General features: G+C 57.6%; 1 protein-coding gene across 5 annotated transcripts in view; it reads right to left on the minus strand.

Moving 5' to 3' along the window:
- Positions 1-26,619, minus strand: part of NECAB2 (N-terminal EF-hand calcium binding protein 2) — a 29,565-nt gene extending 2,946 nt beyond the window's left edge. For 2 of the 5 annotated variants that reach the window (XM_032853860.1, XM_032853863.1), the window contains exons 1-8: positions 26,395-26,619; positions 23,921-23,945; positions 18,627-18,735; positions 16,687-16,712; positions 16,442-16,539; positions 5,139-5,275; positions 2,651-2,775; positions 2,439-2,518 (exon numbers count right to left, since the gene is read on the minus strand). In XM_032853860.1, coding sequence (XP_032709751.1) covers positions 2,439-2,518; positions 2,651-2,775; positions 5,139-5,275; positions 16,442-16,539; positions 16,687-16,712; positions 18,627-18,735; positions 23,921-23,945; positions 26,395-26,619 — 825 coding nt within the window. Of the gene's footprint in view, positions 1-2,438; positions 2,519-2,650; positions 2,776-5,138; positions 5,276-16,441; positions 16,540-16,686; positions 16,713-18,626; positions 18,736-20,053; positions 20,089-20,347; positions 20,481-23,920; positions 23,946-24,579; positions 24,667-26,394 lie in introns of those variants that run through there. The other 3 variants (XM_032853862.1, XM_032853865.1, XM_032853864.1) reach the window with 3 other exon arrangements.

Below are 26,619 nucleotides of genomic sequence, written 5' to 3' on the forward strand. Positions count from 1 at the left end.
GGCAGCTAGATGGAGCTCGGTCCATACACAGTGCTGGCTCTGAGGGGAGCTGGGAAGCCAGGCTGGGCGACAGACTGCACAGCGGCCGAGAGCCCTTCTGGCCTTGGCACGTGGGAGCACTGGGAGGCACAGAGCGCAACCAGATCTACCCAGGGGGCATTCTGCCAGCAGGGGAGGGTCCTCTGGGGACATGCAGCCATGGGGGCTTGAGACTCAATCCAAGATGCTGGGTTTTTGCCACAGCTGCTGGCAAAGCCCTGAGGTTCCCCATCAACATACCAATCACCCTGAGTCCTAACCCCCGACGCCTCGTGAATCTAACGCTCTCCACGGGCTGGTCTATCACCCTGGCCTCCCGCAGGCCTTGAACTAGATGCTTTACAAACCCATCTTGCTGAACCGTCGTGACCGTCTGAGGAAGACACCGCCCCCGCCCCCCAGGAGCCCCAAGAAAGCAGGAACCGCGTGCACACGGCTCACGACGCGGTGCGGGGGTCTAGAACACAGAACCCAAAGCATGCTCCTGCTGTTTCAGAGCCCAGAACCCTGGCTCCGAAGGCCACGAAACTTGTGACTGGTGGAGACGGTTCGAAGCCAGGGTCTCTCACCTCCCGACCCACAGACTCCTGATTCCTCTCCAACTTGCGCACCCCACTAAGGCCATCTCTGCGCCTGCTCTTGTCCATCCTCCACGGGACGGCCCGTGTCTCCCGCAGTGTCACAGACACGGGGTCCTTCCTCTTGTGTGGAGGACACACAACTGTGAGACATATCAGCTACTCAGGAGAACAGCCAGTGGTAGTCGGGCCTGTGATCTGTGCGGTCACCACCTCCGAAATTCTCCAGGATGTCCCCTTAGGCCTGTGCCCCAAATGGCCTCATTTCTGCAGCCCGTCCTGCAGAAGGTGCGGACTTCTCAGAAACGCGGGGCTGCAAGGAGCTTTACAGGTGCCCAAGGTGTGCCTGGCCCCTCACCTTACAACGCCAAGGCGGGCTCCTGGAGGCGGGGGTGCGGAGGCACCACGTCTGCCCCTCCCCCTCCAGCACCCCATCCGTCCCACCCAGGCACAGCGGCCAGGCGCAGGCGGGCACGCAGAGGGCGGGGCCCCCTGCCGACCCCAGATTGGCTCCTGCTGGCGGCCTGGACCAATCAGGGGCCGGCAGGAGGGGCCCCGCCCCGTCTCCAGGACACCCAGGTGCTCCGAGGTCTCCAGCCAGCTGGTTGTTAAGGCGACCGGGCGGGCGCTAAAAATAAGCTTCAAACCACCTCCCTCCGGAGGCGCCGCCGAGTTGTTATGGCAACCGGGCCTCAGGGTCCTGCCGAGCCGTTCCCACCGCGCCCACTCGGCAGGCTTTCCCGGGAGGGGGATCCCACCTCGGCCTCCGCCCTGCAGGTGGACCGCCGCCTCCGCCCTCAGGCTCCCCTCCGGCGGGTCTGGCCTCGGCCTCCCCCTGCGCGGGGAGCTCTGCCCCCGCGGGTCCCTCCTCACCCCAAAACCCAGCAAAGTACTTTTTTGCCCTTTTGCCAAAGATGTGAAAAATCCAGAGACTTAGGAGACACGTACAATGGCTGTAACCGCTGAGCTCGCGGGGAGCGGCTACCTGGGGTCCCCCAAGCAGACACGTGCGTCCGGGTTTTGGTGTCAGAACATCCAGTAACGACGGCCAACAACCGCTCAGAGTAGATGCTCACCGCACGGCAGGCTCCAGGGGAGGCGCTCCGGAGGAGGCGTTAAGACCTCATTTTCTTTGATCCTCACAACAAGGCTGGGGGGAGGACTACTCTGAATATTTCTGAGTCTGGGGCTCAGAGAGGGGACGTCACTGGCCCAGGGTCACACAGCTGCTAAGTGGCCTCAGGGGACATCAGCCTCACCCACAGCCTCATACGAGACTTGCAGGCTCAAAGCCCTGCCTGAGGTACCCGTGACGGCTCCTGTGGGTTGTACTGTGAGGACCTACTGAGTGGTGAAATGTTCTCGGAAGACAGGATTCTGTAGACTGCGCTTTTTTTTTAATTACCCGTGGACGTACTGAACCATATTTGAAAGAGGTCATGAATGCCTTGGGTCATTGGAATGTTTCTAATCGCCTCTGTGATGTTGCCATCCCTCACCTACCGCCTTTTGCCATCACCTGCCCAGGCCAGGCCCACCTTCCAGCAAAGCCACAGGAAGCCTTGTTGCCTGGCCATCTGGGCCCCTACTGACTCCTTCCTGCTCCCTGAGACGCCCCTCCCGGCTGCCCCCAGCCCTGTGACAGCTCCCCCTCTCCCCTAGCACCTCTCCTCGGGCCGGTACAAGGGACACATTTCCCCTAGTCTTGTTCTCTGTTCCCCCATCCCCCTTGGCCCAAGGTCCCTGGCTCCTGTCTGAACTCCAGGCCTGACCCTACACTCACTGGATGCAGGGGAGAGGGTGACGGCAGGGTGGGCTTACCTTACTCTCCAGCCGTCCTATCAGCTCTGCCAAGCGGCTAATCTGGGCTTCCAGGCCCTCTTCCTTGGGGTCTGCAGAGACTAAGGAAAAGAAACAAAGATGCTGATTGTGGGAAGTGTGAGGCGCTCTCAGCCCTCCCAGTCCCATCTGGAGGCCCAGGCTGTATCTGGGCCACCGCCAGAGTCCCCCACCCCAGGGTGCCACTCTCTCACCAGATGGAAGGCTCTTCCCTTGTTCTGTGGCCCCCAGCTTGGCGCTGGGGGCGTGGGGGGGCACAGCGCTTCCGGACCAGGTCTCCACCACGCCGTGGCTGGCTTTGCTGTGGTTCTGTCTGCAGCTGGAGTGGAGGAAACACACTGATGACGGAGGCCGCAGGACCCTGGCCACTTGAACAAACACTAAGCACCCTTTGTGAGCAGAAATGCGCACAGGTGACCCGGTAGGGTCCCATTCCCGTGAGACTGCCATAATGGCCTTGGTTGCCTGAGGAGTAAAGGAGGCCCACAGACAGGTGCCTTCTGCAAGACCACACAGCTGGCAGGCATTCTACGATGACCCAGCCCTGGGTCTGTGCCCAGGGGAGCCGGGGTCCATTCCAGGGTTGACACTGAGCCAGGCTCCCACCCCACAGCAGAAGTGACAGCTTCTTCTCCCTGCTTCTCTGGGGTCAGGCGGAGGAAGCCTGGGTCTGTACCAGCTCGACAGGCCCCCTCTCTGAAAACGGGAGCCCTAAGACAGAGTCCGGAGAGGGCACAGACCAGCACAGAAAAATCAGTGCTCCTGCCCTCAGCCAGGCCCCATGTCCCGTCCCTGTCCACCGCCCCATGCACAACGATGCACAGAGGCACAGAGCCCTGGCACACCCTGATGGGCACACGCGGCTCATCACCAACAGTGTCTGGCCCAGGAGTGTGGGCTTGACCAATGCTCGGGGAGTGGCCAAACACCCACATGCAGAGATGCCAGGACACTCACCCCACACCCGCAAATACACCGAGATGCACACACACCCCTGGGCACGCGGCCAAAACGCCCTGTCCCGGGCCTCCTCCTGCCTTGGGACATTCCAAACTTTGTCTCCTGTGATCCTGAGAGTTCCACAAGCCATGCCCCCTGTAACGCAGGGCCACCCCAAGTCTTCCGGAAGGGGAAAGGCGGATGGAGTCTTTGAGGTGTCCATCCTGACGCTCCACAAACCAGCAGCAAATTCAGCGTGGCTGTCACACCACAAATGCGCACCAGGGGAGTCCCGCAGGGGCCCCGGGCTGGGAACCGGTAGCTGGCACCTGCACAGGGGAGCCGAAGGGGACCTGCCACATGGGGGCGAATTAGTGGAGATTCGGGATGGTTCGAGGTGGGGGAGTGCATGTGGAGATGTGCCTCCCCAGATGCGAGATGAACCTCACAAACGGTTTCCTCTGCCACCAAGGTCCCAAAGGAAGTCCCAGGATGGGGCTGGTGACACAAGATGGGACATGCACAGAGCAGGGAATCAGCCCCCGACAGCACCCACCAACACCTGTCCTACCGCGGGAGACAACACGCAGCTTTGAATCCAGACACTGACCCAGAAATGAAGGGAAACTCCATGTCAGCCTCCAGAGCTCTGGGGACCCATCCAGTCACAGGGCTGAGCACGGATGGAGGCAGAGCGGTGGGCTCAGCAACCCCGGACTCCAATGCAGCAGGCACGGGCAGGGGCGATGGGCAGGGGCCGGGCACTTGCACTTGACATTTCCCAGGTGCTGTGCCCACAGGGGCCCAGAGCACACACATTTGGGGAACAGCGTCCCTGAGCAGCTTTTGCAATCCTATCTAGCTGGGACCAGCCCTCACCAGCCACACATCACGTGCTCGAACTCCCCACAGGACGGCCACCGACAGCCTGGCCCCGGTGAGCCACTGTGGCTCCTCTCCACTGTTTGTCTTTATGTCTCCTCCACACCAGATGCATCGGCTGTTCTGGAAATGGGGGTGTGTCTCAACTTGGGATGGCAAATGTGAGGGCTCCTGGCCCCCAGGGGAAGGAGAGTGACTCCTCTCTGGACCCTGGGCCACCTTCCCCACACAGACGCTCATCCCTGACTTTGACATGCAAACGCAGCCTGAAATCACTGCACTTCTCTTCCCTTAAAGAAAGTCGGGGGTTTGGGGCTGCTACTCTTTCTCTGAGGCCTCTGAGACCCGGGTCTCCCCTTCTAACAGACAGAGGGGAGGGTAGGCCTTGGGCTTCCCTGCATCCCAGGGGCCTGGTTTTCGAGCTCCGTCACCGACGGTTCACGGAAGCTTCTCCAGTGATGGCGACCACGTAGTTTCCGGAATTTACCTCCGGGTTTCAAAAACGAGGCAAATCATAGAACAGTCCTAGGGAACAACCTAAGTGAGGGGTCCAGGGACGTGGCACACAGGTCAGGCTCTCGGAAACGGTCTTAACTCCGCGCGTGTGTACACAGCGCATGCGGGTCCCGTACGCAAACCCCGTGCTCTGCGCGGACAGCGCCTCATTCCACGCTCACGTCGCTGAAGAGGCAGGGATCGAATCGCCCCCACTTTCCAGGTGGGGAAATAGAGGCACAGAGAGGTGCAGCCCCTTGCCCAAGGCCCCCCAGCCCCCAAGCACACACGTGGCCCCAGCAAGCAGCAGATGCCGTGGGCATGGGCGACACGGCCCCAGGGGACCCAGGGAGGCCCGGGACACACCGGATCTGGCTGGTCTGCTCCTCTATGGCCTCCACGGCGCTCTCCACAGAGCTCAGCAGCGACTGGATCTGATTGGCCGTCTCCTTCAGAAGGAAGCGTGTCACAAACTGGTCCACGTTGCTCCCGCCCTCGTACACCTGTGGAGGGAAGGGGCACAGATGGGAGAGGGGTTACTGAAGGAACTTAGGGGTGGGGTCTGGCACAGAGCTGGGGGGGCACCAGGGGTTGGTGTCCGCCTCGCAGGAGGAAATGGGGACCCCAGGGCCACCTGCATCTGGGGGACAGTAGAGCTCCTGCGTCAGGACACAGGCTATGGATTTGGAGATGAGGCCGGAGCCCTGGCTTCACCATGCACTGGCTCCTCCCCTCTGGGACGATGACAGGAGACACCCTAGCATCTATCTCACAAGGTCATCTGGAGGACTGAAGGACAACACGCTCAGGGCCGTGCCTGTCCCAAAGCAAGTGCTCAGTGACCAGCAGCTGCTGTGATAAAGATGAAGCTGACACTGGTAACATGGATGATGATGGTGACGATACTGGTGGTAACGGTGAAGACAGGGATATTGGTGGTGATGGTGGTGACGAAGATGGCAGTGACAATGACGGTGATGGTGGCAGTGATAACAATGATGGTGATGATGGTGATGTGGTGGTGGTGGTCATGATGATGTTGATGGTGGTGATGATAATGGTATTGGTGGTGGTGGTGGTGATATGGTGGTGTTACTGATGGTGGTGATGGTGATGGTGACAGTGGTGGTGGTGACGAAGATGGCAGTGACAATGACGGTGATGATGGTAGTGATGATGGTGATGGTGGTGGTGACGGTGGTGGTGCGGATGGTGATGAAGATGATGGCAGTGACCATATGGTGGCAGTAGTGGCGGTGGTGACGGTGATGGTGGTGGCAGTGATGGTGATAAGAGCACGAGGACAGTGTCGTGAAGATGACGCTGTGAGGGCCAGCAGGGATGAGCGTGCTCACTGCCGGTGGTGTTCCTGATGTTCTTGCTGACAGGGAAGAATAATGCCCGGAACCCATCCCCCGCCCTCCTCCGAGGATGATTCCTTGGGCTCCCGGGCCTCCGTGTGCTCCTCAGAGAAACGGAAGAAGACTCAAGAGCGACCAGAGAGGTTCAATAGGCCCCTCTCAGGGAAAGACCAGAGACTCCATCTCAGAAGGAGGGGGCAGCAGGGAGTATGGGGGGAACCGGGAGACAGAGACTCTGAGGCCACGAGGAGAGCACTGTGGGGAGAGGAGGAGGAAGAGGGTTTCCACAGATTTTGCTCTGTGGCGGGAGACGCAATTGCCCCTTCTGTCAAGAGTCAGCCGCAAAGACATTTCTCAAGGCCCCTGGATGCAGAGGAGAGCCCCTGGCTTCCTGGGCTGACGGTGGAACTGAGAAGGTCTGGCTTAGCCGGGTCACTCAAGGATGATAAGGGATCAAAGGGCACCGGGTTGGGGACGCTGGTCCCCAGAACGCGTGCGCCTCTCGCGCCTCCTCAGCCAAGACCCACCTTCCGGAGGCAGCTGCCCGCACCGTGGAATTCCGCCCAGTCCCCGCAAGGCGAGGGATGACAGGGCTCTCAAGGACAGCAAATTAAGCCATCTGTCACTCTGACTGCAAATCAATTAGCAATGAGTGCACAAGGGAAGCATGGCTAGAGACAGAGAGGGAAACAGAGGCAGGCGTGGGGAGTGAAGGGAGCAGGGGCGGGCACACGCAGGGAGGTGTGTGGAGGGGGATGGCCTGTGCCAACACTGGCGACAAGCCCTGACAGAGAATGACTCTGTGGCAGAAGGTAGATAAGGCTCTCTCTCTGGTCCCCTAAAGCGTTTCAGTGACTGATTACCTTCCCCCGCAACGGCGGAAAGCGCTCTCAATCCAGGGATCAGCGGGCCCCGGACGAAGATATAATGGGGTAAGAACTTACATGCAAAGACAGAAAACCCGCTAGAAACCATCAGGCAGAAAAATGAGCTGCAGCAAGTGTGTTAGAAGCACCTAGATCTGTGGCTGAGGTTGCAAAGATCCAGGAGTGAAGTGGCTAGCTGAATTCCAGAAAGACCAGTTATCTTCCAAAGGGGTGAAAATGCAGCCTTTACAGATCTCTCCTCCACCGCCACCGATGCCTCAGCCAAGACACCAAATCCACAGATTCCAGAAGGAAAGAATCAGATCTGGAAATTCTGTACGGGGCGGACACATGACACAGAAATCGGCATATCTCTGAAATGCTACCAGATGAGCGCCTTTCCAGCCAGCCACGCCTCGGAATTTCCCCTCGAAATACCCAGGGTCGAATCAGAGAAAGAACTCGTGATCAGGGAAGTCGTGAGAAGTAGCAGCAGTGATGGTCCAATTAAATTTAAAGTTAGAGAGGCCAGGAAATAAATATTCATCATCGCTTCATTTTGATCCCCCTGGATTATGTCAATAAAGAGGGCACAAGTGGGGCGCCTGGGTGGCTTAGTGGATTAAAGCCTCTGCCTTTGGCTCAGGTCATGATCCCAGGGGCCTGGGATCGAGCCCCACGTCGGGCTCTCTGCTCAGCAGGAAGCCTGCTTCCTCCTCTCTCTCTCTGCCTGCCTCTCTGCCTGCTTGTGATCTGTCAAATAAATAAATAAAATCTTTAAGAAAAAAAAAAAAAGAAAGCAAGAAAGCAAGCAAGCAAGCACCCTGAGTTCCCTCTTGTAAGCACACAGTCCCAGACTTGAAATGAGAGCCACACAGAGGCACTTCTGAACCAAAACGGCAGCAGAAGATGAACGACGTCAAGCCTGTGCAAAAAAAATCCTGCCACCAAATTTGGTCAGATGAGCAGGACAAGTCGTGGTATCACTCGAGGATGGGATTTAGAGACACGGTATTCCACAGGTTAGAAGGGTCAGGATATAACGGCAAAATCTAGCAGAGCAAGGGCAGGGCTCTATTGAACCTTCATGCAATGGGTGAGAAAATGGCTATTAGCACGGCCGTGGAGGGGTGCTGGGGGGCTCAGTGGGTTGAGCATCTGTCTGCTGCTAGGGTCACGATCCCAGGGTTCTGGGATGGAGTCCTGCATCGGGCTCCCTGCTCAGCAGGGACCCTGCTTCTCCCTCTGCGTGCTGCTCCGCCTGCTTGTGCTTTCTTTCTCTCTCTCACAAATAAATAAAATCTTAAAAATAAATAAATAAATAAACAAACAAACAAACATGGCGATGGGGTCTCAGAGTGACGCAGCCACTTCCTAAAGCAATTCTGCTCTATACCCAAGCCGGGGACTGCTCATAAGCTTTGACCCAGTCATTTCACTTTTGATCACCCATCCTTAAGAAATCCTGCAAACTGTGCGTAAATGTTTATGTCCCAAGGTTACAGTACTATTTGTAATAGAAAAACCTGGTAATACTCTAATATGCCCCAAAGAGCAGAACAGTAAGTACCTTTAAATATGAATATTTAAAAAGATGCTCCTGGACAGTTTTAATAACATGGGGAAAGTATTTGCTAAAATATTAGATGGAAAAAGGCAAAAAAACAAGTTTTTGTGCACAGAACGATATTAAGTATATTGAAGAAAGTCACAGGGGAACAAAAAAGGCTCAGAGGTAATAAGGTAATAAACTAACATGATTAACAGCGGTGAGGACGGTGTGAGTCAGAAACGATTTGAAATTCTTCTTCATACTTTTCTGTATTTCCTAAATTTTGGACATTGAACCTGTACCACTTATATAATAAAAACATAACAGAAATCTATATGCGTCAAACAACACAGCTAAAAATATAGTAAGGGAACACATTAAAAATACAGAGATTAAATCATTCGGCGTGACAAATTAGCTCATCACTGTCTCAGAGGACAGATAAATTGGACAATAAGAACCAGGAATGGAGGGGTGCCTGGGGGGCTCAGTGGGTTAAGCCTGTGCCTTTGGCTCAGGTCATGATCTCAGGGTCCTCGGATTGAGCCCCGCATAGGGCTCTCTGCTCAGCGGGGAGCCTGGTTCCCCCGAGATCTCTGCCTGCCTCTCTGCCTACTTGTGATCTATCAAATAAATAAATAAAATCTTGAAAAAAAGAAGAAAAAGAAACAGGAATGGAAAGAGCATTGTCAGGAAAATGTGAAAGTGTTCACATTGGACAAGAAAGCTTCTTACTGGGTCTCCTGTCTAGTACCTCTGTGCTAAGTCTTCCTTTGTTTTAGAGTGACTCTTGACACTCTGTAGAACGTAGAATAGAGACGATACTGCAAAGAATTCTCATCTACAGAAGCACACATGAATTCTGTCTGGCAGAGTGCAAGGGACTGTCCCTGTCCCTGGGGACAGGGGCCAACTCTGCATTTATTCACAAAGTCATTCCAGAATTCCTGGTCATTTCTCTACATGGCGTGTGCTCTCTGAATTTTCCTTTGAGCTAGCTGTGACCTCTTACCGGTTCTCACCTTAATGCCTGAGTCTTTTCAATATTCATACTAATGATACAGAAAGTAGGAAGCTAAGATGAGTAACAAAATTAATTCTTAATTTTGATTATTCAGTCACTACTTTGAAGTAGCTCAAAATTAAATTATGAGTACCCTTTTAATTAAATAGAGACAACATGGTAAATCATATAAAGATTTGGTATGAAAAACTGTATATGCGACCCAAGTAATTGTAAATGAGAAATGTGATTTCTGTTATTTCTGAGATTAAAATTATTGAAGAAAATTCCTATCTGGAGACCAAAAAAAAAAGCCTTATTGCTTTAAGTGATTTTCTCAACTTTGAAACCAAAACTTAAGGAGTGACGGTGAGGGGAGGCCTGGGTGGCTCAGCTGTTAAGCGTCTGCCTTTAGCTCAGGTCGTGTGCCCCAGGTCCTGGGATCGAGTCCCGAGCTGGGCTCCTTGCTCAGCGGAGAGCCTGCTTCTCCCTCTCCTTTTCTCCCTGCTCATTCAGTCTCTCTCACTCTCAAATAAATAAATAATAATATCTTAAAAAAAAAAAAAAAGAAAAGAAAAAGAAAAGGAGGGGCGCCTGGGTGGCTCAGTGGGTTAAGCCTCTGCCTTCAGCTCAGGTCATGGTCCCAGGGTCCCGGGATCGAGCCCTGCATCGATCAGGGTCTCTGCTCAGCGGGGAGCCTGCTTCCTCCTCTCTCTGTCTGCCTCTCTGCCTACTTGTGATCTCTCTGTGTCGAATAAATAAATAAAATCTTAAAAAAAAAAAGGAGTGGTGCAGTGATGTTATTAGCATCTCTAATATAAATAAAAATCTTGGGGTTGACCAAAATGAGGGACTGCATGCATTTTTCATTTGTACGAGAGACACGGTTTGCCCTCTTTACAACGAGTCTTAGTAACACACATGTCCTAACACAGAAGGGACAGCCATTTTCCGATTTCCCGTTCTGGAAAGGATGATCCCCATCTTCCACTTGAGCACCCATGAGGTCATTATCAAAACAGCTCAAGCACCGTATCACTTGGAAATCACACGGTGTGAGAGCGGCGGGCAAACCGGGGCTACTCACTTCCATCCCCGCACGGTGACCGCATGGGGGAGCCTGGGATGAGCAGGGATGTGGCAGAGGCCCGGGGAGAGTCAGGGAGGAGGTGCCTCCCCACGAGAGAATCCCGAATCCCGAATCCCGAGAATCCCAGCTGCAGGGAAAACATCCAAGGTCAAGGTTTAAGACGTCCAGCCAGATCATCAGAAGAATGGAAGCCCTGCTCTTCCCCCGCGGAAAAGAGCAGTGACCACCAGCCCGCGGACACAGGATGGAGGAGAGAAGGCTGGAAACCATAGCTACAGCAGGAACCGTATGGGGAAACGGAAAGACATGTGTCGAGGGGCTGGGCATCTGGGGCAAAGCTGGGGGCACCGGGGTGGCCCAGGTGGTTGAGAGTCTGACTCTTGATTTTGGCTCAGGTCGTGATCTCAGGGTGGCGGGATCGGGAAGGAGCCCCAAGTCAGGCTCTGTGCTCCGTGGGGAGTTTGCTGGAGTTTCTCTTTCCTTCTCCCTCTGCCTCTCCCCAACTGGTTGCTCACATGCTCTCTTTCTAAAATAACTAATAAAATGTTTAAAAAAAAAAACAGGTAAATCTGGCGAACAGAAGTTTTCAAAACGTAGCCCAACAGGACAAACATTAAAATAAGACTAGAGCTACAGAAGCATATGTGTTGTTGAATTCAATCTCCATCAACTTCCTGTTTGGGGTCAAAGAAGATTTTAGATTTTTTTAAAAAATCATCAACATGATATGATACTTTATGTGGAAAACCCAAGAGACTCCCCTCAAATCTGCTAGAACTCATATAGGAATTCAGTAAAGTGTCAGGATATAAAATCAATACACAGAATCAGTTGCATTTCTGTACACCAACAACAAGACAGAAGAAAGAGAAATTAAGGAGTAAATCCCATTTACAGTTGCACCCCAAACCATAAGATACTTAGGAATAAACCTAATCAAAGAGGCAAAGAACCTGTACTCAGAAAACTATAAAGTACTCATGAAAGAAATTGAGGAAGACACAAAGAAATGGAAACACCTTCCATGATCATGGATTGGAGGAACAAATAGTTTGAAAATGTCTATGCTACCTAGAGCAATCTACATATTTAATGCCATTCCTATCAAAATATCATCAATTTTTTCAAAGAAATGGAACCAATAATCCTAAAATTTATATGGAACCAGAAAAGACCCGAATAGCCAGAGGAATGTTGAAAAAGAAAACCAAAGTTGGTGGCATCACAATTCCAGACCTCAAGCTCTATTACAAAGCTGTCATCATCAAGACAGTATGGTACTACCACAAAAACAGACACATAGATCAATGGAACAGAAGAGAGAGTCCAGAAATAGACCCTCAACTCCATGGTCAACTAATCTTCGACAAGGCAGGAAAGAATGTCCAATGGAAAAAAAGTCTCTTCAACAAATGGTGTTGGGAAAATTGGACAGCCACGTGCAGAAGAACGAAACTGGACCATTTCCTGACACCACATATAAAAATAGACTCAAAATGGATGAAGGACCTCAATGTGAGAAAGGAATCCATCAAAATCCTTGAGGAGAGCACAGGCAGCAACCTCTTTGACCTCAGCTGCAGCAGCTTCTTCCTAGAAACATCGCCAAAGGCAAGGGAAGCAAGGGCAAAATGAACATTGGGATTTCATCAAGATCAAAAGGATCTGCACAGCAAAGGAAACAGTTAACAAAACCAAAAGACAACGGAGACTGGGAGAAGATATTTGCAAATGACATATCAGATAAAGGGCTAGTATCCAAAATCTCTAAAGAACTTCTCAAACTCTGGGGCACCTGGGTGGCTCAGTGGGTTAAAGCCTCTACCTTCGGCCTAGGTCATGATCCCAGGGTCCTGGGATTGAGCACCACATAGTGCTCTCTGCTTAGCGGGGAGCCTGCTTCCTCCTCTCTCTCTGCCTGCCTCTCTGCCTCCTTGTGATCTCTGTCTGTCAAGTAAATAAATAAAATCTTAAAAAAAAAAAGAGTTAAAAAAAAAAGAACTTCTCAAACTCAACATTCAAAGAACAAATAATCCAATCAAGAAATGGGCAGAGGACATGAACAGACATTTTTGCAAAGAAGACATCCAGATGGCCAACAGACAAATGAAAAAGTGCTCCACGTTGCTCGGCATCAGGGAACTACAAATCAAAACCACAGTGAGGGGGCACCTGGGTGGCTCAGTGGGTTAATAAGCCTCTGCCTTCGGCTCAGGTCATGGTCTCAGGGTCCTGGGATCGAGTCCCGCATTGGGCTCTCTGCTTGGCAGGGAGCCTGCTTTCTCTTCTCTCTCTCTCTGCCTGCCTCTCTGCCTACTTGTGATCTCTGTCAAATAAATAAATAAAATATTAAAAAAAACCACAACAAACCACAGTGAGATACCACCTCACACCGTCAGAATGGCTAAAATTAACAAGTCAGGAAATAGCAGAAGTTGGCAAGGATGTGGAGAAAGGGGGACCCTCCTACACTGTTGGTGGGAATGCAAGCTGGTGCAGCCACTCTGGAAAACAGCATGGAGGTTCCTCAAAAAGTTGACAATAGAGCTACCCTATGATCCAGCAATCGCACTACTGGGTATTTACCCTAAAGATACAAACGTAGGGATCCGAAGGGGCACGTGCTCCTGAATGTTCATAGCAGCAATGTCCACAATAGCCAAACTATGGAAAGAACCTAGATGTCCATCAACAGATGAATGGATAAAGAATACTATGCAGCCATCAAAAGAAACAAAATCTCGCCATTTGCGACAACGTGGATGGAACTAGAGGGTATTATGCTGAGTGAAGTAAGTCCATCAGAGAAAGACAATTATCATATGATCTCCCTGATATACGGAATTTGAGAGGCAGAATTGGGGGTTTGGGAGGTAGGGAGGGAATTAAAGAAAGAAAATGGGATCGGGAGGGAGACAAACCATGAGACTCTTAATCTCAGGAAACAAACTGAGGGTTGCTGGGGGTTGGGGGTGAGGGATGGGGTGACTGGGTGGTGGACACTGGGGATGGCATGTGCTATGGTGAGTGCTGTGAACTGTGTAAGACTGATGATTCGCAGACCTGTACCCCTGGAGCAAATAATACATTGTCTATTAATAAAAAAAATCATCAACATACTATGCATGACCGATCGCGAAGCTGAACGTGTCCATGACAGTTTTATTTGAAACGGCACTAAAAGGGACACAAAAAGTCAAATGTTTCACTGGAACCAGGATGACCTCAAAGGTCTATGAATTTACTCCCCCCCTCCCCTGCCCCAAGTCGGACCTTGACCCCAGCCTCCTGGATAAGTTCCTTCTATTTTTGAATTAAAAAAGGATTCCGTGGTGGAGAAGCAGATTCACACACAAGATCTTCCAAACCCACAATTCATCCCCAGATCAAGGTCCAGCCGCAATTTCCAAGGGAGACCAAGCGAGAGCTCAGTGCTGTGACAGAGGGTCCAGGCGCCCGCTGGGGTTTCTCCCAGGGAGCGCAGGAATGTTCGGCAGAAGACACCCCAAGAATAGAATCCACCCGCCAAGAGCCGAAGGAGACTCACGCCATCCGAAGGAAATTTAAAAGACTCACTACGACCTCCTAAGACGACATGTAACGAAGGGAAGGCAAAAATACATATAAATTTTTTAACAAACTGAAGAGGATTCTAAAAACAGAGCTGGTATTAATATTGTCATTAGTGGAGAAATACTGGAGAAACACACTTGAAAATCACGAGCCACAAGAGGAAGCCTGACGCGGCCGCTGAATCAGGGGGAAGGAAAGGCAGCAGGACGCACCCCAGGAACCGAGAAGCCAAGTGCACCAGGTCCCAGCTCACACCGGGACCCCGCAGCCCCGGAAGCCAGAGGTCCACACGGATCGACACGGACGCAGGGGAGGCATCCCAGAGGACCACGAGCTGCACGGCTATCAGCAAAAATTGGTTCGAAAACCAGCCAGAAAAAGAAATGCCCGCTGCTCCTGCCACCACCAGCCGTCACCAGCTCCGCTGGAAACGCCCAGAAGGCCGCCCCGAGATCCCGTGTGCCTGGCTTCCCAGACCAGACTCTCGAGAACCGGTCCAAGTCCTACTGGTAGATGCTCGAGTCCCCTCCTTGACGGAGACTGAGGTCCCCGTGGCAGCGTTATGGGCAGACCCAGAAGGGAGCGAGCACGTGGGAGACACCTGAGGCGGCCTCGCCGGGAGGCGGCTCCATCCCCGAGGGGTCCCGTGGGGGCACGTGGGGCGCGTCTCCCGGCCCATCAGGCGCGGAGCTGGGCAGCTACCCCGGGTCCGGGCAGGGATCCCAGGGTCTGGGCTCTTTCCACGCTCCCCTGCAAACCCACTGCCCGCCCACCACATTCAGAATGTCCACCCCAAATCCAGGCGACGACAGGCAACGGCTCCTACACGGTATTTACGACAGGCTCTAAGACCAGACTCAGACAGCCGGGCGGGAGGAGAGGCGCGCGACATGGGTACATGGAGGCTCAGGACCAAGCCCGGCTTTTCTGAGACGGAGAGGAGGAAAGGGATTCTCCGATACACAGGACAGGAACCGAGAACCACGGGGAAAAAACGTACAGAATTCGTCTTGCTTCTGTCCAGGCAGATGACAGGAGCCTTAATGCTAGGACAGTCACCTCTGCTCTGTGCCAGGCCCCATGCTAAGCGGCTGGGAGACCTTACTTCATTCAACCCCCTGAAGACTGGAAGGGGAACACTACATTCCACAGATGGAGAAACTGAGGCTCGCCGGGGGAAGGGACTGGCCTGGGCGTCCTTCAGTCTGGTCTACGTGTCCCTTACCACATTCCACGCCCCACTCCCTCCCTGCACGCCTCGCTCAGTGGGCTGCACCCCCTTGGGACCAACTGGCCCTCCTGTCACCCCCCAGGTGGGCCCGGAGTCCAGGGCCGTGCTCCGTACCTCCCGCCAGGTCCCTGCCTCAGCACCCCCTCGCTGAGCCCGCAGCTACGGCCATCTGGTGGACTCTGCAGCGTTCCCTCTTCAGAACCCGTTTGCAGAGCTACAAGATGGGACTGGTGACCGTGTGACAGTGGCCACCCCAGGGCTGGCCAGTGTGGGTCCTTCACAAGCCCAGGGCACCCCTTCTCTGATGCCTGCCCTTCCAGCAGCCCCCGGCCCAGTGGGGTGCAGACCCCGAGGCTGGGGGACGGGCTGCTTCTGCCCCTGAGCTTCAACAGCACGACGCCCAGCCCCCAACCCGGCCCCTGCTCCCTGCCTCCTATCCTCCTCCAGGGCACGCGAGGAGGTGACAGCACTGTGGGCAGAGGTGCTGGAGAGACCACTCTCTGGGACATGCAGGGGTCCCTGCACTGGGCTTGCTCCCAACACTCCGAGCGGTCCTGCCGCCCAGACAGGGTGCTCACACTGGACACTGCGCAAGCCCTCAGCCAAGCACAGATGCAGGAACCTGTGCCTTTCCCCTCCCCTGCCATCCCATAACCCTGCTGCAGGAGGGCGGGAGACTTTCAGGTCCCTCTCCTGTCCGAGGGCGCTGGAGGGCTGCGGGAGGCCGCTGCTCCCTTTCTAGCGCCGCGTACCCAGACCACGCGCCAACTCCAGGAAACGGCCTCATGCTCCACTCCAGACACCGCAGGACCAGGCCGTTCACCACGCCGCTCCACCCACCTCCACCAGCTCCCTCTGGGAGCCCCCAGGAAAGCCCAACCCAGAGCCAGACCCACCCAGAGCTCAGCATCCCAAGTCCAGGCCCCTTGGCTGAGGATGCTCTGCAGGAAATCCCAGACCCCGGAGCCCCAGGAGCCACCCACACCCCATGACCTTCTTGGTGTAGCCCATCGCCTTCAGGACAGAGTGGTTCAAGGTCTCCAAGGAGGCCAAGACGTCCTCATAATCGCCCATGTGGTCCACAAAGTAATCTGAAGGAAGGCAAAGCAAAGGTCAGGGGCAAAGGAGGAGGACCCCACCCTCACGGGGCCTCCCATGCATCCCACCTGTGCCCTCAGTGCTCCCCAGAGTCCCATCCCACCACCCCAGTCCTGGTCCCTGCAGAGCTGGGCACCTACCACATAGCTCCTTGGTGTCCACGTGGCTGCAGAGAGAAGGAGGGAGACTCAGGTCAGGCCTGTCCCCGTCCCATCCGCCCTCCCCCGCCTCAGCGTGCATGGCCCCGGGCTGCCCGCTGTGCCTCGTCTGTCATCATCCACGCAAGCCCTGCGAGCCCTGCTTCACGCATGAGGTCAAGGACGCTTCCCTCCCAAGGATGGAGCAGGGAACCCCACCGGCAACTCTTCTGACCTCACCACCGCTCACTCCCTCTCCCCCACTCTGCTGCCCATGTCATGAGCATACGGGACAGGAAGGACTGGGCCAGGCCAGGGGCTGGGAGAAGGGAGGGAAAGGGACAGAAGAGAGGGGCCCATAATGCGCATGGGCTTCCCCCAGGGCATGCCTGCCTGCCTGCCTGCCGGGTCCTGGAGCTCTCAGGACTCCTGGGACAGCCCTCCGTGTCCCCACCCTCGCCCTGGGGTCCCGCACCCCGATGCCTACAACGTGGAGAGGACTATGTCCTTCCTCGGAGGAGACTAAGCCCCAGAATGCCACCCACACTGGGGAAGGTGCAGGCAGCAGCCTCCGAACGGAGACGCGGTGGTGGGCCGTGCTGGGGGCACATGCCAAGGGACCCTTTCCGGGCCCTGGTTCCCTCACTGAGAGAGGAGGGACTGCCCTGGGCTGGAGAGCTCCTGGAATCCCAGTTCCGTAAGATGCATCTGGGAGAAGGCTCCTGTGGCCAAAGAAATCTAGGTTCAAGGCTCTGGAAGCCCTGTCTTGCAGAGTCCTCCAATTCTCATCCCATATTAAATGTTCTGACAAGTCCTGCACAGAGGAAGCCTGTTTAACTGTACTCAAATGAAGATTTCAGCCAAAGCCTCCTTCCCCCTACCCAGCTGGCCCAACACAAAAGGCGCCATGACAATGAGTAAACCAGAAGCCACCTACAGACCCCTTTCAAAGCTCCCTGGGGGACTGCAGGAAGTGCTCGGAAACCGCCATCTGTTTGCAGAAACCAAGCCCTTCACGGAGGCTGCAGCAGGAAGCTGTTTCCAGTGGCCTTTCCCAGATAAGGACACCTGCCCACCCCGGTCCCCAGCCTGTGCCTCCCAGGACGCCTCCCAGGACACTCGCAGCCCCAACCTCTGGTCCAGGTCAGCACGGTGCTGGGTCCCCTGCAGGCACGCCTGGTGGCTGCTCCTTGTGCGGGATACCTCCAGCCTGTCCCAGGGGACCCCGGCTCAGCAAACCTGCTCCAAGCAGCACCCCCGAAACTCTGGTCCCCATGACCTGTGTGGGACCGAGGAGGGGGATGGGCCGCGGGGCCCAAGAAAGGGGCCGGGCCTCATCTTGCCTGGGGTCCCAGGGAAAGAGTGAGTTGGTGGTGTCGGGTGTGTATGAGCAGAACGTACACTTTGCACTTGACTTAGGGATGGGTCAGGCCAGAGGTTTTGGCTGGTTCTGAGATGCAAGTTCGGGGGGTTATGACGGGGTTTATGAGGTGGAGAGGAGTGGGGCTCAAGTCAGAGCTACGACTGGTACCTGGTCAGTTTGGTTTAAGACAGGACCAGTGAAGATCAAGGTCACGGAGGTCCCCTTGGGACCGGGGGGTCAGAACGGGGCTGAGTTAGCAGGAGGCAGAGGTCACTGCCAACGTCCCCTTTTTGTTACAGTGTGGGCATGCTGTAGTGTCTAGGGTCTGTTCCTTCTTAGCCACGTGTGCCCAGGACAGACAAACCGGCCAATGCGATGTCCCTGTGCCACACCCCGGTCACCCCGGCCAGCGGGGGCCACCAGACCTGACCTGTGGGTCGGCAGGTGCGGGGATGTTTCGGGTTTCCTGCCCCTCCAGGGGAGTGGGACACAGAGACTGATCGCCTCGCCAGGAAGGAAGACGGGTCCCCCCAGACCCACGGGAGGCCGCCCCAGCCCAGCAGCAGGGGGCCTGGCTCACTTGGTGTTGTCGGAGTCAATCGTGTGGAAGAGGCCCTCCAGCTCCTTCTCGTCAAGGACGCCATCTGCAAAGAAGAGCTGGAACTCCTCCAGCGACAGCTTCCCGTCGTCTGCAGGGGAGGGAGGAGGGAGGGCAGCTGGTGTCTGAGAGATAAGACAGCCCGGAGGCCGGACAATCCCCCAATCTACAGATCAGCTCCAGCTGGAGAACCTCCGTCGCCCAGCCAACGGCCAGATGAACTAGTAAACTCCAGGTCGTAGAAAAATCACTGCCTCGTCAGACTAATTCCCAAACGAGCACATCAGCGCCCACTTCCAGGGAGTCCCCGAGCCAACAGAGTCAGCAAGCGGCAGCCGGTTGGCTGGGCTCAGGTCAACGACCAGCACCTGCTCTGGGCCAGGCCCTCTTCTCCCCCGATTCGCTGGCCGCTGGGGGTGGTACCCTCCAAGGGAGCACCGCGCCGAAGCCGGGGGTCTGAGGACCCTCCTCTCTTGCTTCCAAACGCCCACACAACCCCCTGACACCGGCACCATCTCCCAACGCAGCCCCGGTCCTGACCCAGGGGAGGGAACGCTTCCTCTCCACGCCGCCCCAGCCACGCGGCAAACTTGGGGCCCAAACCTCCACGCCGGGCGACATGAGACGGCGGCCCACGGTGGGCAGGTGGTTCTCAGTCCACCAGAGAACAGCCGTGAGGACGCCGAACCGCAGGGAAAGGAGGCCCCAGGCAGGCACTGCCCAGCCTGTGTGTGCCTGGGACGGCTGGGGCCCCACAGCCCCAGGTCCCACCCACCCACCCTCTGTCTCACCTCTTCTCCCTCTGCCCGCAGCCCCCCCGGGGCACTGGCAGGTCTCGTGGGCTGGGGGCAAGCGGTCACAGAGGAGGGAGTTTGTGGCAGACGCCAGTGACTCTGGGAGAGGCAGTGGCCCAGCTCCCCCTTCCCAAACTTCCTTCCACCTAGGCACACCTGTGGAGCAAACTCCCCGGTTGCTGATCCCCACCCCCTCCCCATGATCTCAGACCAGTTCCAGCTGCTCCTTAAAGGAGCCACGCCTGTGGGTGTCTGTGAAGTCTGGGAGAGGGAAACCCTAGCCCCTTGGCACAGACCCCCAGCCGTGACTTCCAGCCAGTCTGCAGTCAAAGTCCCCTACAAGCCCACGTGGCACCTGGATGACAAGATGCCCCTTCCGGGTCGGGAGGGAGACCACCTCCAGCAGACCCCCCATGGAGCAGGCCTCAATCCCAGGACCCCAAGATCATGACCCGAGCTAAAATCAAGAGTCAGACGCTTAACCGACAGAACCACCCAGGCGCTCCCATTCCTGTATTTTAAAGGCCTGGGACGATCTCTCTTTGCTCCCACAAACTCTGCAGGGGCTCAAAGTAGGAGCCCAGAAACTAGCTCGGCAGAGGGAGACCCTCGCACCTTGCCACGGCTTCCCTCCACCTGTCTTCCTTCCGGCCCATCAGGCCTGCAAGCGTCAGGAGACGGGAGAGAGGGAGCAAATGCCTGTGCGGGAGGGAGGGCTGGGCTAAGGGCAACCTCCCCGCTTGCCTCTGACTTCCAGGCTCAAGTTTCATCGTCACAGAGGGAAATGACTTTGTAGTTTTCAAAAACAAGAGCTCCCCCCGAAACAAAGCAGACAAGCCCCAGCCCACCCCCTTACACACACACACACACACACACACACAGGCAACCATAAAAAGGCCTTCACGCTACCAGCTGTAAACGATGCACGGCCCACGGAGGCTCTTTCCAGTCTGTGAAAAAGAGGAGACTTTCCAAGTTTCCTCTGGCACCAGAGCTGATACAAACAAGGAGGCCCCGAGCAGAACTGCGGCCAACACGCGGGCCATTCTGTCTTCACGAGACTCCCATTTTCCAGAGCAGTAAACCGAGACCCAGAGCCGCTAAGGGATCCACAGCTGGAGCGAGAGCCTCAGCCAACTGGCCCCCAAGTCCATGCCTCCCCCCAGGCCAGGGGCAGAGTCTTCTGGTGAGAGCCCCCGCCCCCCAGGGACAAGGCCAAGTCTGCACTTCGGGGGAGGGGAAGCGTGAGGGGATTGACTACTCATGGCTGCCACGGGTGCGGCCTTGGGGGCGTGGGGGGCATCTCCCTGCCTTCCCCTCCTTCCACCTGTCCAGGCTCAGGCGCGCAGGCAGAGAGACGCCCACCAGGCCTCCCGGGCACAGACTTCTCTGGTGACATTTACTTTGAACGTCCTGCCACAGCCCTAATGAGCCCAGCTCCGCTAATGAGGGAAGGAACAGCTCCTGGCTCCTGCCCGGGGCCTCTGTACCATCAGAGGAGAGGGCCTGGCACCCCCTCCCAGCAAGGACGCTGAGCAGGCCGTTTGCAGGTGTCTTCGCTAACGAGCATGAGCTCAGCCTCTGTCACCGTGACCTTTCAAATGCCAGGACTCTGCCTGTGTCCACGTCCCTGGAGAAGCACGCAGTCTGGCGCTGCTGGACACCACCCGCCACCCTCCCAGGCTTCGTGCCTGGGCTGCGGGGCAGACCCCTGACCCTCGGCCTCCGCGCAGGAGCCACGATCAGTCTGTCTCAACAAAGAAGCGTCCGCCCTGGGAGCCACCAGCACAGACTGGCCCCGAGCACCTGGGCCCTGGGGTTCCGGAGGCTTCTCCCGGGAGACCATACCCCACCCTGCACCTCTGGGCATCACTCCTGCGGATGCCCGGGGCAGGGCCAGCACACACCTGTGCGTCCTGTCTGCGGCTCTGGCCGCCCCTGTGGGTTCATCCCGGTCCCCCCACCCAGACATGTTCTCAGTACCCACTGCCCACGCTGCTCCCCAGCCCGGGATCGGCAGTCCCGCACCCGCGTGCTCTGGGCCGAGCTTTGGGCATCGCTAAAAAAACGGTGATGCTTCTCATCCCAGCAGAAGCACAGTGAAGCCCCGGTGAGGTCGAGGAACAGGGGGTGCTGGGTGGCCGCCGGCAGCCCCCGGGGCGGTAAGCTCCCTGGGTAGCGTGGGTAGGAACAAAACTCCTGTTGGCAAACCACGGCATCCACGCCCACGGGTGGCGTCGGCCTCACGGTTCCCCATGGCCTGGACGCCCGGACCCGGCAACAGCCCCACCAGGGCCCTCGGAGGGCAGTCCTGGTGTCATCAGGCCCACTTACAGATGGGGAAACTGAGGCCCCAAGCATTGGCTGACCGGCCTGAGGTCACAAGAGCCAGGACTGTGACAGAGAAGGGACTCCACCTCCTCACAGGCCCTGAAGCTCCTCTGGGACCGACATCAAGCCGGCGACAACCCCTCAGTGCGGAGGCCGGGAAGACCTGAGGATCCCGGAGAGGGATGGGCTCCGCCTCCGTGGGGGCCACGGAGCCATGTCGAGGGACCCCTCCACTGTGCTCAGGGGGCGGAAACACGGTCTCCCACAGGGCATCAGGCGACTAGGAGGAGACCCCACGTGGGCCTGTAGGGAGGCTGGCGTGCCAAACCCCCACCAGGCAGGTGCACACACACATGGGTCCGTGCACACTCCGTGTGTCCAGCGGTCATCACAGAAGCAGGCAAGGCCACGCAGAGCCACGGCCGCCCGCAGGGAGACCGGCAGCCAGACTCCTGCTGTGCCCCACGGCCGTGCACAGCCGCACTCGGCAGGGAACAGACCCGTGACCTTGAAGCCTACAGACCTTTGCAAAGACTGACTGTGGGCCCACGGCAGGGACAAGCCCACATTCCTACTAGCCAGGAACTCACGATGGGCGAAGGTGACCACGTGGCCCCAGGCCACGGCACACTGAAGACGCCAGAGAGACACCTGCATCCAGGTCTGGGATCAAGCCCCTCGATCCCCGCTGAACCTCGAAGGCTGTCTGGGCCCAGGTGCCACAAGCGCTTTTGGACGTCACTGCAGGGCCCCCCGCATCCCTATCTATTCCCCCTGCTCCAGATGGAACTTGGGAGTCATGTGTCCCAAGAGGCCTGGGAGGGACCATCATCATGCCAAGGGGCAGGGGATGGAGACCCCTGGGCCCTGGCTTCTAGTCCAGGCCTGTGCAAGGCCCTCCCCCAAGGCCTCTCATTCCACCCCAATACCATGGAGGGGATGGGTCAGGGAGGGAGGGGGTGTGGGGCCCTGGGCCAGAGCGGCCACCTGCAATTCCAGCCCACGAAGGACAGGCGCTGGGGCCCGAGGACCCCCTGCTCCCCACCCTTCGCACATCTCCTCCCTGCACTTTCCCAACAGCCAAGGCTGCAGGCAAGTTAAGAGTAACTGATCAGGGATGCCTGGGTGGCTCAGTTGGTTGAGCTGCTGCCTTCGGCTCAGGTCATGATCCCACGGTCCTGGGATCGAGTCCCACATCGGGCTCCTCGCTCAGTAGGGAGCCTGCTTCTCTCTCTGCCTCTGCCTCTGCCTGCCGCTCTGCCTGCTTGGGCTCTCTCTCTCTCTGACAAATAAATAAATAAATAAAATTTAAAAAAAAAAAAAAGTAACCGATCAGCCCACTTTAGAGATGTGGAAGCTGAGGCCTGCAGAGGGACTATGTGTTACCTAAAGGCCACGGAGTGTGGCGCTGGCCCTGGGAATAAGGACGAAGGTGTTTATGTGAAGTTGTGCTGCTGTGAGGCTCAGGTGTCCCCTGGGAAACCTGGTCCTTTTCAGACCCCCACCTCCCTCATATACTGGAAAGACTTTCTAAGAAGTCAGGAGAAGTGCAGTGTCAGCATCCACGGCCCCGACAATGTGTCCCTCACATCGCTGGGGAGGACACCTGACGTGGGGAAAAGTCCCGGTGTTGCAGCACAAGCTGGACTGTCTTCATGCAGCTGGGTGACCCTGAGCAAGTCACTTAACCTCTCTGGGCCGCTACGGAATTGTCAGAATAGGAGCAATAGCGCCGAGGGCACCAGATCGTGGCAAGGAAGACGTGCCAGGGCCTGGAGTGAGGCTAGGGGCCCCCTTAAAGGGTGGTCGCTGGGCACTCCCTCCCTGGGCTGCTCTGGTCCCTCCCAGCTGTCTGAGGGCTGACGTTCCCCAAGCACCTACAATACGCAGAACACCCGGGCGTCACAGACACCAACTCCCTGAATCCCTGTGGCACCCCTACTAAGTATGAACTACGGGAATTCCACTGTATAGACAGGGAAACTGAGGCACGGGCAGAGCTGGGTTGTGGCCTTCTGACTTCAGCATCCCATACTTTGAACCTTTAGGTGCAAGGCTGTTCATGCCCCCACCCGTGGTCCCTTTCCCTGAAGCATGAGGACAGAAAGAGCCAGGGCCTCCCTCAGGGGACCGTCTGGGAGGGAAACTCACCGTTTTTGTCGGCCCGGCGGAAAATCTGCAGAGAAGAGAAGTACAGTCAGCTGGGGCCCCAGAGGGGCAGACGCCCTCCAGTGGCTTCTGATTCATCCTGGGATCCCACTCCCGGGGGTGCGGGGGGTGGGGTGCTGGGAAGCAGAGCAGCCCCTCCCCCAGGAGAAGACCCCAGCTGGGATCCAGGGCGGGAGGGACGCTAGTGGCAGAGCCCTCCCAGCCGCCCGTGAGGAAGCAGCGCCCACTCTCCTTCTGGGCCGCCAGCCTGCCCACGGCCACACTGGCAGCCATGCGCGCACACACATGGACACACAGGCTCACACCCAGCCACACGCTTGCGGGTGTGCCTCCAGAGAGGGCGGTCCACGCGGCCGCACCCACCGAGCTACGCGCAGTCCCACACTCGGCATCCGTGGCCCGGGGACGCAGCTGCTGCGCCCCTCCCGGAACCCCGTCAGTTAGGTCCCAACAGAGATGTCTGCTAAGGAAACCTCGAGGACTGGCTGGGGGCTGGCACTGGATTGTTTTCCGGGCGGGGGAGTGGGTGGAAGCAGGCCACCCAGAGTCCGGCACCGGGGCTGCAGATGCGAGGTTGTGGCTGCAGGGGGAGGGGCGGGGGGAGCTGACAGCCACCCACCCCTCCAAGGGTGAGCTGAGACCTGGTATTTGCAGGATGAGGTGAGCCATGCTGGTAAGAAGGAGCAGGGGGAAGCATCACCGCCTCTGACCATCCATTCCCACCTCTGGTTCTGGCCCTGGGGCCAAGGACAGATGTCACTGCCCCCCCAAGCACCTGAGACTGTGACACACTGAAGCCGCAGCTCAGGAAGGCTTCTCAGACATCACCCCCTTCCCTCAGCTGAAACCCTGCTCTGGGGTACCTAGGCAGGAGCCCCCATGGCTGGGGCGGGAGTGGGGGGGGCAAGGACCAGAGCCCCGCCCCTACTCATAATAGCAAAGTTTCCCTGAGGCCAGGGTCCCACCCCCAGCGGCCCAGGATGGCCACGACAACCAAGCAACAGAAGCAGACCACGTGATGGGGCTCCAGGACTCCGCTCCCCACCCCCACGCACCACTCCGCCTCCCAGATGAAGAAATGGAGGCTCAGAGCCCACACACACCAGCATGACGAGGACCCCGGAGCCCACGGCCTGTACACTTAGGAACGGGAAGGGTCTGGACAGGGCTTTCCCCCGGACTACGCTGGGGTCTGGAGAGAGGGCGGCGACGCAAGTGTGTGTGTGCGTGTGTGTGTGTGTGCACGTGCGCGCTTGTGCAAGCACGCGCGTGTCCGCAGGCAACCACAAGCACCCTCAGGACAGCTCCCCCTGCCCTGCCCAGCCCCCTCTGCACAGAGCCAACTGGGGGTTCCAGGAGAGAAGAAGGGAAGAGGAGAGGAGATCCGCGCTCCCCCCAAGGATCCAACACACAGACACAACTCTCCCCCAAACCCACCGGGTACAGGACCCTCAGGGGCACAGGCACAACCTACCACTGTGCTGTTAGGAGGTGGGGGTGGTGCCGTGAACCAAGCCCTCTCCGCCTCTCCCTGGCTCTACAGAGCAGGTCCCCCACCCCACCCCCAGCAGTCCCTCCCTTAGATTCTTCCTCCCACTCCTGGGGAGTGGGTGGGAGGGTGAGGTGGGCTTCCCAGAGGTGGGTGCGTTGGATCAGGGAGGGGATGGGAGGGAGGTTTGAGTCGAGGGTATGGAAGGAATGGAGAACAGAGGGGGCTCCTAGTGGAGGTGGGGGTGGGGGCTGGAGGGGAGCCCAGAGGGGTCGAGGCTCAGACAGAACAGATGGGGGTGGCCCCAGCTCTCCTGAAGGAGAGAAGACAGGTGGGGAGGGGGCTTCACTGTCACAGAGCCGCCTGTGCCTGGGGTGGAAAGCGGCTTTGGGGATGAGAAAACCCAGGCTCATGGTCTATGACCGGGATCAGAGAAGGGGGACCGGAGCCTGAAAGGGGAGGGGGATTTCAGAAAAGTATGGATTCAGGCAGGCGTGGGGATGGAGAGGAGGGGGCCGGAGGCGGCAGGGGCTCGCGACCCGACAGGGATGAGGGTACAGGGGGAGGTACAGGGCTGGGGAAAGGGTAAGGGTTTAGCCAGCACAAAAGTAGGGGGGCGGTGGCCGGGTCCAAGGACTCCAGGGTCCCGGCTCCGGCTCCGAGAAGGTGGGGATCCCCAGAAATGGAGGGAGGGGGGTGGGAAGAGGAGGACCGTCGTGGTCCGGGGAGGAGGCTAGACTGGGATGGAGACCGTCTGGAACTCGGAGGGGCTGGGGTCGCGCTCTGGGACTCGGGAGGGGTCGGGTGCGGGTCCCGCTCCGGGCCGCCGAGGGGGAAAGGGCCGGGGGTCCCCCGCCCGGGGAGGAGCGGGGCTCGTGGGTCCCGGCGGGGGCGCAGGAGGGCGGCGTCGGGAGCGCCCGGGGGTGGGGGGAGGAGGGGGCTGGGGTCCCGGCCGGCGCGTACTCACGTCCAGGATGACCGCGGTGCCCCCGCGCGGCGAGCCGGGCCCCGGGCCGGGGCCGGGGTCCGCCGCGGGGGCGTCGGGGGCGTCGGGGGCCAGCGGCGCCCGGGGCTCGCCCATCCTGGCGCCCACCCAGCGCAGCAGCCCGCCTAGCGCCCGGCCCTGCGGCGGCGGCTCCCGGAGCAGCCTGTGCGCGCCGGCCCTGCACAGGCGCGCCGCCCGCTCGCACAT

This window comes from Lontra canadensis, unplaced genomic scaffold (assembly GCF_010015895.1).
Source record: "Lontra canadensis isolate GAN:19392208 unplaced genomic scaffold, GSC_riverotter_1.0 scaffold8, whole genome shotgun sequence".
NCBI classification, from domain to species: domain Eukaryota; kingdom Metazoa; phylum Chordata; class Mammalia; order Carnivora; family Mustelidae; genus Lontra; species Lontra canadensis.